Source organism: Solanum pennellii, chromosome 4, assembly GCF_001406875.1.
Source record: "Solanum pennellii chromosome 4, SPENNV200".
Classification (NCBI taxonomy): Eukaryota; Viridiplantae; Streptophyta; class Magnoliopsida; order Solanales; family Solanaceae; genus Solanum; species Solanum pennellii.
In genome coordinates this window covers 71,518,170-71,528,681 of record NC_028640.1, presented here as the reverse complement: position 1 = coordinate 71,528,681, position 10,512 = coordinate 71,518,170, and the positions used below count along the sequence as shown (strand labels likewise).

The 10,512-nt window shown below is 34.2% G+C and overlaps 2 protein-coding genes across 5 annotated transcripts; one reads left to right on the top strand and one right to left on the bottom strand.

The window, feature by feature from the left end:
* Nucleotides 1–545: 545 nt before the first annotated feature.
* On the top strand, nt 546–3,280 carry LOC114076965. Of its 3 annotated transcripts, XM_027916765.1 has the most exons (3): nt 554–985; nt 1,206–1,313; nt 1,406–3,280. In XM_027916765.1, the coding sequence occupies exons 1-3, from the start codon at nt 972–974 to the stop codon at nt 3,174–3,176; spliced, it is 1,893 nt and encodes a 630-aa protein (XP_027772566.1). In that variant the 5' UTR covers nt 554–971; the 3' UTR covers nt 3,177–3,280. The 3 variants fall into 3 exon arrangements, with proteins under 3 accessions (XP_027772567.1, XP_027772566.1, XP_027772565.1); XM_027916766.1 differs by lacking the exon at nt 1,206–1,313 and having other exon boundaries at nt 546–985; XM_027916764.1 differs by having other exon boundaries at nt 557–1,313.
* A 1,180-nt stretch (nt 3,281–4,460) lies between these two features.
* On the bottom strand, nt 4,461–9,292 carry LOC114076771 (serine/threonine-protein phosphatase 7 long form homolog). 2 transcript variants are annotated; one of them, XM_027916249.1, is made up of 6 exons: nt 9,179–9,292; nt 6,948–7,736; nt 6,640–6,834; nt 6,126–6,566; nt 5,055–5,757; nt 4,461–4,978 (listed from the first exon to the last, which is right to left on the bottom strand). In XM_027916249.1, exons 2-6 carry the CDS (start codon nt 7,725–7,727, stop codon nt 4,926–4,928), a joined length of 2,172 nt encoding a protein of 723 aa, XP_027772050.1. In that variant the 5' UTR covers nt 7,728–7,736; nt 9,179–9,292; the 3' UTR covers nt 4,461–4,925. The 2 variants fall into 2 exon arrangements, with proteins under 2 accessions (XP_027772050.1, XP_027772049.1); XM_027916248.1 differs by lacking the exon at nt 9,179–9,292 and adding an exon at nt 8,469–9,161.
* Nucleotides 9,293–10,512: the final 1,220 nt, after the last annotated feature.

Below are 10,512 nucleotides of genomic sequence, written 5' to 3'. Positions count from 1 at the left end.
GACCAATATTGGAAGTCTTGACCAAAATAATCTATTATTTCATTTAATTCACCAAAATAATATGAAACTTTGAAATTTTACAAAAGTAATATAAACGTTGTTGGTAGTAACGTATTAGGCTATATTTCATTTTCACAAAATAAACAGACTAAAAGTATTTGGTAGACGGCGTTAAGAAGCATTACGTTACTGACAGTAACATTTTAAGCTTAAGACGTTACCATCAGTAACGTATCTTTGTAAATCTGCCACCTGCCACCTTAGAATCTCTGTACGAAATTTGACGTCGAAGACGTTACTGGAAGTCACGTTTTACATATAAAACGTTACTTGGAGTAACGATTATATCAAATCAAATCACAGGTCTGCCACCTGAGAATCTTTGTACAAAATGTGACGTTAAATCGTTACTGGGAGTCACGTTTTAAGACTAAAATGTTACCCTGAGTAACGATTCTATCATGTCACGGGTATGTGAAGATTTCTTGCTGATTTGATCGTCCAATAAAACGTTACTATATGTTACGTTTTAACTTTAAAATAAATTCTTAAAGTGTTGGCCACAGAACATTATAAGAAATGGTTGTGTAGAATGTTTAGCACATTCAAATAATGTTCTACAAAGCTTCTGCGTATATGCCCTATTGTTGAATCAATACTCACAAAATTTCAATAGGTATGGCTTGTCAATATATTGTAATGTACTTATAACATATTTTTAATAACTATAATGCATCTTATTTTTGTGTGTAGGATTTTTTGATGGCTAATTTTGAAGATAACGTGATGATTGCTTTGTATTGGGGCGGTGAAATAATCACTGAAATAAACGGATTTCGATATAACGAATGTGCCAGAATGATTGTTAGCATGTCTATTTCGACCAACTACGTTGAATTAATTAAATTGTTGCATGAGAAAATGGGGACTGATGGAGAAAATATTCAATTGGATATTTCTGGAAAATATCCATGCTCATTTCAAGGTAACGTTATAAGATTTATTGAGTTCAAAATTGAGAATGACCAATCTTTGGTACAATTTTTTGCCATTCCTCAGAAATTTTTGAACAAGATTGATATAAATCTTTTGGAGATGTATATAAAGATTAGACCAATAAATCAAGATAATCTGTTTCGAATGAATGATCAACATGGTTATCATATGAATTTATTGGCTCAAAATTATGGATTTGCCACATTCAGTCAGCCTCATTTTACATACACTGCAACACATGGTATTCATCAATCATTTGATGAAGGCTCGGGTAGTCAAAGACATATTGAGAGTATACACAATCAATATGAAATCAGGTAGAATAATCTTTTTAGCTAATTTTATTTAATAGCATGAATAATTAATTATTTTCATTTTTTTGTATTTCATGAATTTTTTTTTTTTACAGAGAAGATGAAGCTACCTTTGATTTGTGTAATGATGCACATGCTCAAAGAAGTGATGAAAATTCGGAGGAGGATGAACCTTCAGAAGATGATGGAGAGAGTAAAGTCATTGAAAGTGAATCCGATGAAGATATTGGAGATTTACCTCAAAATGAAAGTGCGGTGAATTTTCAAAATCAATTTGATGAAATGCAAAATAATGATATACCTTACTTTACAACATTGGAGACTGAGGAAGATATTTTTATCTCTACTCGTGAATCCGAAATGAAATGTTGTTCTGTTTGGGTCGAGGATGCAAAAAAAGATTTAGAAAAAAATATGTATTTTAGTAGTAAAACTAAGTTAAAACGGGCTGTGACAATTTGGAGTTTGCGCAAAAATAAAGAATTTAAGATTGTAATATCAACTAAGAGCGTATGGACTGTGAGATGCAGATTTTATGATTCTTTGGGTTGTCCATGGTTTCTTCGAGGTCGTAAGGTTGGAGGTAGCCTTTGGAAGATAGGAAAGTATTTTAATAATCATAGATGTGAGACTGAAGGACTTACAACAGGTCACACTAACTTAGATACCAATTTAATTGCATCTCTATTTTTAAATCAAATAAGTAAAAATCCAAAATTGTTGGTAGTGGATGTCATGTCTAAGGTTCATGAAAAATTTGGTCATCAAGTAACATATAGAAAAGCGTGGCTTGGGCGTCAACGCGCATTTACATTGGTATATGGTGATTTTCAGAAATCATTTAGTGAGCTTCCTAAGTTTTTTGCAGCTTTTCAATACTTTAATCCTGGAACAGTTGTGGAATGGAAACACGAAGAGTCAATGAGTTCACCAGAGGTAAAAACTTTTAAGTTTGTATTTTGGGCTTTCAAGCCATGCATTGATGGGTTCCAAACTTGTCGTCCTGTTATTTCAGTAGATGGAACTCATATGTATGGTAAATATGAGATAAAATTGTTAATTGCTGTTGGAGTTGACGGAAATGATAACATTCTTCCTCTTGCGTTTGGTATTGTTGACAAAGAGTCGAAAGAGGCATGGAAATGGTTTTTTAGGAAATTGAGTGCACATGTGATAAAAGATAGAGAAGATATTTGTATTATCTCTGATAGGGCAAAAGGAATCTTGACTAGTTTATCGGAGTTGTGGCGATTGCAGGAACCTCGGGCCTTTCATCGATTTTGTCTGAGACATCTTAAAAGTAATTTTCAATCTCAATTTCCAAATAGGGACCTCAGTAATCTTATGTGGAGGGCTGCTACAACTCATCAAGTAAGGAAGTTTGAAGCTTTGATGTGGGAAATTCAAGAAGAAAATAGAGAAGCATATGAATACCTCATGCGAATTCCATTGGACAAATGGACTGTTAGTCATGATAATGGAAAAAGATGGGGAGTACTGACAACAAATCTTTCAGAGTCTTTCAACGGACTTCTAAAGAAAGCTCGAGGCTTGCCCGTCACTGCTATGGTTAGACTTTCATTGGAGCAAACCGTTGAACGATATACTCGTAGATGTCAAAAAACTCACCAACTTGTTGAGCAAAAGGAATTATGGACAAGCAGTTTCAAAAAGAAGTGGGAGAAAAACTATGAAAATTCAAAAAGACACTTTGTTTATGATTGGAATATATCCACAGGGGTATATGAGGTTAGATCAATACAAATTGATGGTATTGGTGGTAATCCTCATTGTATTTCATTAAGTGAAAAAAATGTGATTGTGAAAAATGGGCTAATTTGCACTTCCCGTGTTCACATGTCATGAAGGTTACTGAAAGAATGGGAGCATTAGCTAGAAATTTTGTCAGCGAGCATTTCACAATAGAGAATTATGTTACAACATATTCTGGGTCATTCTCACCGATTGGACACGAGGCATATTGGCCATCGCCAAGCTTTATAATGAGAAGTAATGAATTCTATCGACGTCCCAATCGATCAAGGACCACTAGAATTCATAATGAGATGGATCGTGATCCTGCAACATATGGGCGGGCTTGTGGATTGTGTAAACAAACTGGGCATGACAGGCGTCGATGTCCAACTCGAAATCAAATTTAATTGGGTAGTCTAATTATGTATTTCTTTTACTTTCAAACAGCTCTAATTATGTATTTTTTTTAACTTTCAAACAGCTCTAATTGTACTATTTTTTACTAAACTGCTTTCATTCACTATCTTGAATATTTTTATAGCTTTAAGAAACTAACTTAAATAATATACTACCACTGTGAAAAGTTGAAAATAAGTGTAAACCCGCTTAAAATCACATATATCCGTAGCCGATAAGACGAGGGAAGGAGAAGGACATGATACCTTACCTACTTTATAAAAATATTATAATAATATACTACTTCAATTTCAAGACAATATTGATCCCTATTTTGTTCTTAATTTGTGCAAGACTGCGTCATTAGCAAATATATAAACTAATGTTACATACAAAGTTTTACTATGTTTTATACCTCTTTTAACCTCTCTTTTCCCCATATTCACTGTCCACCTTCCAAAGCAAAATAGAGCAAAAACAGCCTAATTAATCCTTCTATATATATATATCCATAAATATCATTCTTTTGTCTTCAGAGAAATAGACTTTGTTCTATTAAACCAAATTTACACAATGGATAAACTCTCCATTGCTATTTTCTTCCTTTTTTTCGCCTTTTCATTTGCTCGAACACCAGTAACGCAACAAGAAAACGATATCATTAACATCAAACTTCCAGAATTCGATGCCACCCCGACCACAAACCAGATTGACAAAGAAACTCAACATGTTCAAGACAATGAAGATCACATTCCTGAATCTAGGGACAAAAAGAATAAGGTATTACCTTTGACGCTTGTTCGGTTTCATTCAATCAACCGCCACTTTCATTCAAAATTTTTAGGCAACAACAAAAGGTTTCAGCATCACAAAAAAAAAACAACCGCACTAATTTCAGCAGTACTAGCTACAATTTTCAGCAGCAACAAAATGTTTCAGCAGCTCCAATTTTCAGCAGTACTGGCTGCAATTTTCAGCAGCCACAAAAGGTTTCAGCAGCTCCAATTTTCAGCAGTACTGGCTGCAATTTTCAGCAGCCACAAAAGGTTTCAGCAGCTCCAATTTTCAGCAGTACTGGCTGCAATTTTCAGCAGCCACAAAAGGTTTCAGCAGCTCCAATTTTCAGCAGTACTGGCTGCAATTTTCAGCAGCCACAAAAGGTTTCAGCAGCTCCAATTTTCAGCAGTACTGGCTGCAATTTTCAGCAGCCACAAAAGGTTTCAGCAGCTCCAATTTTCAGCAGTACTGGCTGCAATTTTCAGCAGCCACAAAAGGTTTCAGCAGCTCCAATTTTCAGCAGTACTGGCTGCAATTTTCAGCAGCCACAAAAGGTTTCAGCAGCTCCAATTTTCAGCAGTACTGGCTGCAATTTTCAGCAGCACCAAAAGGCTTCAGCAACACCAATTTTCAGCAGCACCAAAAGGTTTCAGCAACACCAAAAGATTTCAGCAACATCAATTTTCATTACTTATTCTTGGCTCTCTTTTTTTGGACATGTTGGATAGCATAGTGACCGCCTGTAAAGAAAATATAAATGTTCTATTATTCTAAAAGAGAGTAAAACTAAATAAAAAATGTCAGATGTTAAAGTACCAGTCCCACAAGGCTTAAGTTTAATTTTACGCTTCTCCCTCCTTGATGGTTCACTATTTTGAATAGTCGTATCACCGCCTTCATTTGCATCCTTTGGATCATTATCGTCCACATCATGATTCGGGTCCTCTAAACTATTAGTGGCATCAGGGGTTTCAATGATCAGAGGCACAGGCGATGAGTTAAAATTTGGGACATTCTCAAAATTACCAATGACATTCTCAAGTGATGAAAGACTTGGATGACTTGATATTTGTAGAGTCTGTGGCGTCACGTATGGCATGATATCTGTTTCTGACAGTTGATATGTCATATTTGATGCCTGAGTGAATTCATGAGTGCAACCTCCTGAAATAGAACCAATATTATAATTGGATGTTGCTTGATCATCTTCTAAGGCTTCTTGGACATTTTGTGTGGCCTGATCTATTTCAACATGTGTTTGTGCTCTTTCAACAACACGTTCTCTCCTACCTGCAACACCACCTTTTCCTCGCCTACGAACTGGGTGATGTAACTGGACAGGTTGTACCACATCTCTTCTATAATCGGCTGACACATGAACCCTGTCAGCCTCATGGACATATTTCAAACAATCAGAACCTTGATCTCGCACCATTTTTCTAAACATGTATAAGGCCTCATATGATGGATTATCACCAAGTGTTTTAGCTTCATCAACCATCGAATGAATATGACGCACCTAAATAAATTAAAGTGAAAGTTATTTAATGACGCACCATTAATCTGATGATTTAGATCGGACTATCACTTAAGCAATGAATTCACTGCCAACTAAAGAATGCAACTGGCTGAATTCCAATCATTCATAAAAATGAAAATAACATCTACATCTCCTCATCAGTATCCCCACTTCACTACTCTCACTCTTTTAATTTTCCTATATATATTACCTTTAGCATTTTTCTAAACACTTAGCAGTACCAAGAACAATGAAAAACTTGCCAGCAACTACATTAAACAAAATAAATGACACACTAAAATCAATAAAGACACATAAATCACTTGGCAGCAACAACACTAAACAACAGTAATCAATAAATGGCATACCATAGTTTCATATGCCGTCGAATTAGGCACATAACCTTGTTGATTTTGAGGACGTGAATTAGGATTACCAATAACAAGACGAGTAATGCGCCTGAACCAAATAAGATATGGATCATCATAGCGAAGTGGTTCATTATTAACCGGTGCATCACAACTATATTGGAGACGTTGGTTCCAAAATGATAACCAATGTGCATGTTCCAACTCCCAATTTGTATTTGGTCTTCCTCGACGATCATGGCGAAAGTGGTTGGAATCAAATGGAAACGGAGTTGGTATAGCTTGTTGTAGTCCAAATTGCCTCATAACACGATCTGGCAAATGAACCTCGACCACATCCCAACAAAATATTGGAACTCTAACTCGCCATATGTCTCGTCCAGCATGACAATAGAGAGGAAGACTCTCAATTAAGTCATCGGAATACGGTTCCCAAATAAACTACATGAAAAAAGAAAAGAGCAAAGTGAGTCTTTACATTTACAATATTTATAAATAAGTAAAAGCAATGTACCTGATCTTCTATCATAGAGTCAAGTGCATCCCTATAAACTTTCAACACATGCTTGGTAGTATTCGTCCAACTAAGATGTGCAAACCATCTAGTAGCATGCGGACCCCTAGGCAAACCAACATGACAAATAGTTCTCGCATCTCTGTGGGCTACTATTTGAGGACGGAGAACAGTGACTCTCTCCCACGCCCAAATCTGGGAGAAAGAGTTTTAGGATTACATCTCTAAAAAATTTCATCCTCCAATAACACTACAGAGACAAATTGAAAGAAATATAAATAAATTATATGTACAATCATTAGGTATACCTGAAGTAGTGGCAAAAATCCGGCTATCTCATTTTGGGTACTCTGTGAAGCTTTACAAAGAAAATGATACAAGTATGCCAAGGTCGCACTCCCCCAACTATAAGATCCAATTTTATCGACGTCTTCGAGCATAGGCAGGTACATAAGCTTCAAATAACCACCAGATGTATCCGCCATCATCATACCTGCAATCATCCAGAACATGAAACATCTTGCCTTCTGATTAACCATATCTTGTGTTGCCATGTTCGACAAATGTGGCTGGCTTAACATGTGTGAATTAAATGCAGCGACCTTGATGGAATTTGTTTTGAAGTCTTCACGAGAAGGAACAAAACCTAATAATCTTTGACAAATGTTTTGCCAATCCTCTATGGTCCTTATCATTTCATTACCAAGTACTGGATCACCATTCACAGGTAATCCATACAACACCTCTACGTCCTGCAAGGTAATTGTTGCTTCGCCTGTTCTAAAGTGAAAAGTGTGAGTTTCGGGACGCCAACGCTCAACTAGTGCAGTGATCAAACTACGGTCAATAGCAGGCCGATTAGATTTGTAAACACCATATAATCCAGATAACCTAATTACTTCAAGAACTCGTGGATGGATGGGATATTTCTCTATGAGCTTCCAAAAATTTCCATCTTCTCTCCTCGTATTAAGAATCATATTAACATTTCCTTCCCATATATCTTGTGATCTATGAGTAAGTTGTCCCGTTAATACATTCGATTCCAATGGACCGGGATCCAACTTGTATTCACTATCATTAGCCATAAAAAATACCTATGAAATACACATGAAAGTAAACTTAAATGTTAGCCCGAACTATTATGTAGTTTTTTCTTGGCGACATACTTCAAAAGTGATGTAAAGTTATGAAATCACATTTAAAAATTTTAAGGTCATTCTCTTTAATTTGGAAGTGTGTTGTATAAGACAAACCATCTTAGACTACACTAAGCAACAATAGAACTTGAGTATAATCTTTTTGTTGATATATGTTAAGAATCAAAATTTACAGAGAATTGTTTGAATAGATGAGACAAATTTAAGGAATCACAGAGAAGAATATAGATTATCATTATTAGATAGTTTCATTATATGTTTACATCTGTACAGTAGGCTATTTATATAAATGACTAAAGTGCTAATTACAATAATCAAAGTTAACCAACTAATGAGTTAAGCAATTTAGGCTAACAAATTAATTATGTTATGTAACTAACTAACAAACATATACTAATCTAAAAGACAATGTAACAATGACTATAGCTATTCTCTCAATGCACTGCTACGCAATCTTCTTCAACAATATACAATTGTTACAACTTTAAATAACAATTCTGAGTTCAGTGACCATGAAACAATCCTTAAATCGAACTAAACAAAACAAGTTACCAGATAACAACTTATTTTGGAATCCAATTTCATGAGTTGGTTGGCACGTTCTTCAATTTATACAAGATAGAATCCTACTTACGATTCAATTCAATTCCTTCGTAAAGAAAAACATACCTTAAGCAAAGAAACTACCTCTCGAAATACTTATGGTTTTTGGGAAGTAAATGATCAGACCCACAATAAAAGGAGACTCTTTCAATTCCCATATCAATGTAATCACTCACTCACTCACTAAGACAAACCAGATATTAAATGTACAAAATTTCAAGAATCCTTTATGAAAAATTCAATCTTTAATAACCATAAGACTAGCAATATATTTGGGACTTAAAAAAAAAAACAAATCACAACAGAAATCTAAAGACTCTTTCCTCCCCAACAAAACCACAAAACCCCCTTCTCTCACTCTTTTAGAAAAATTAAAAAAAAAAAAGTGTTTCAAATCTTTAATGACCATAAGACTAGCAAAAAAATTCATTCTTTCTAAGCATATGGTCAAGATCTGATAGCTAATTTATTATTTGAGGATTGTAGATTAAGAAAATTAAAAGAGTGAATACATTTTTTCTATTTTTGGGTATTGGAAATTAATTCTTATATTCTGAAATCTGTATAAAGACATTCCTCATTTGTCTATGCTCCTATGGTCACACACTCATAAATGGTTCCAAATCTGAAGGCTTTATAGTTCTTTTTTTCAGGATTAATATAATTATACTTATTTTGGAATCCAATTTCATGAGTTGGTTGGCACGTTCTTCAATTTATACAAGATAGAATCCTACTTACGATTCAATTCAATTCCTTCGTAAAGAAAAACATACCTTAAGCAAAGAAACTACCTCTCAAAATACTTATGGCGCTGAAATATTGTGAATCCCCTTTTCCGGCAACATTAACGACGAGAACCAGCTCTCTTAGCGAGGGAATGAAAAAAGGGGAAAAATATGAAATAGGGTTTATTTAGGTTAGAAGGTGAGGGAAGTGCGGCTAATGGGTTATAAGATAATAATTCTAAAACGTTACCATCTGTAACGTATTTCGACTTAAACTCTAAAACGTTACTTTCAGTAACGTATTCCAACTTAAACTCTAAAACGTTACTTTCAGTAACGTATTCCAACTTAAACTCTAAAACGTTACTTTCAGTAACGTATTCCAACTTAAACTCTAAAACGTTACTTTCAGTAACGTATTCCAACTTAAACTCTAAAACGTTACTTTCAGTAACGTATTCCAACTTAAACTCTAAAACGTTACTTTCAGTAACGTATTCCAACTTAAACTCTAAAACGTTACTTTCAGTAACGTATTCCAACTTAAACTCTAAAACGTTACTTTCAGTAACGTATTCCAACTTAAACTCTAAAACGTTACTTTCAGTAACGTATTCCAACTTAAACTCTAAAACGTTACTTTCAGTAACGTATTCCAACTTAAACTCTAAAACGTTACTTTCAGTAACGTATTCCAACTTAAACTCTAAAACGTTACTTTCAGTAACGTATTCCAACTTAAACTCTAAAACGTTACTTTCAGTAACGTATTCCAACTTAAACTCTAAAACGTTATTTGTAGTAACGTATTATAACTTTAACGCCTTCCCCCGTTAGTTTTGGTCTGTTTCTTGGCAGAATTAATAGATGGCCTAATACGTTACTGTCAACAACGTTTATACTAGTTTTGTAAAATTTTGAAAAAATATATTACTGTTGTAAATTGATTTAAATAATAAATTATTTTGGTAAAAAATTCCCAATATTGCCTCGTGGACAAAACCTAATATTTAAAAAGGCAAAATTGGGAACCTATTCAAATTGACTTTAGTTAAATAAATACGTTTGAATTAACCTAATATTACATACAACTACTCATATTATTTGAGTTTTTGTTGAGCAACATATATAAGTGCCAAATAAGCAAGTGGAGATAAATATCAATCCCAACATTAATAAAATGATACTATGAAACTCAAAAGTTGGAAAAATTAGAGTTTCATTAGCCACTATATCTCAATTTTCAGTGGACTATTAAAATTACTACCCTTAATATAAATGATTTATCAAAGTGATAACCTTTTTTTTCTTTAATTCAACAAGAAAAAAATAATCTGCGAAAGACGGGAAAACAATTTGAATAGTTTTACTGATTTGATTTG

What these genes read in the sequence shown, in the direction of transcription:
- LOC114076965 (XM_027916764.1), top strand. Translation starts at nt 763, where the DNA reads ATGGCTAATTTTGAAGATAACGTGATGATTGCTTTGTATTGGGGCGGT. An exon ending in CACAATCAATATGAAATCAG is followed by an intron (nt 1,314 to 1,405) that starts GTAGAATAATCT and finishes TTTTTTTTACAG; the next exon opens with AGAAGATGAAGCTACCTTTG.
- LOC114076771 (XM_027916249.1), bottom strand. Translation starts at nt 7,727, where the DNA reads ATGGCTAATGATAGTGAATACAAGTTGGATCCCGGTCCATTGGAATCG. An exon ending in ACTCTATGATAGAAGATCAG is followed by an intron (nt 6,567 to 6,639) that starts GTACATTGCTTT and finishes TTTTTCATGTAG; the next exon opens with TTTATTTGGGAACCGTATTC. An exon ending in ACTTAAGCCTTGTGGGACTG is followed by an intron (nt 4,979 to 5,054) that starts GTACTTTAACAT and finishes TTTTCTTTACAG; the next exon opens with GCGGTCACTATGCTATCCAA.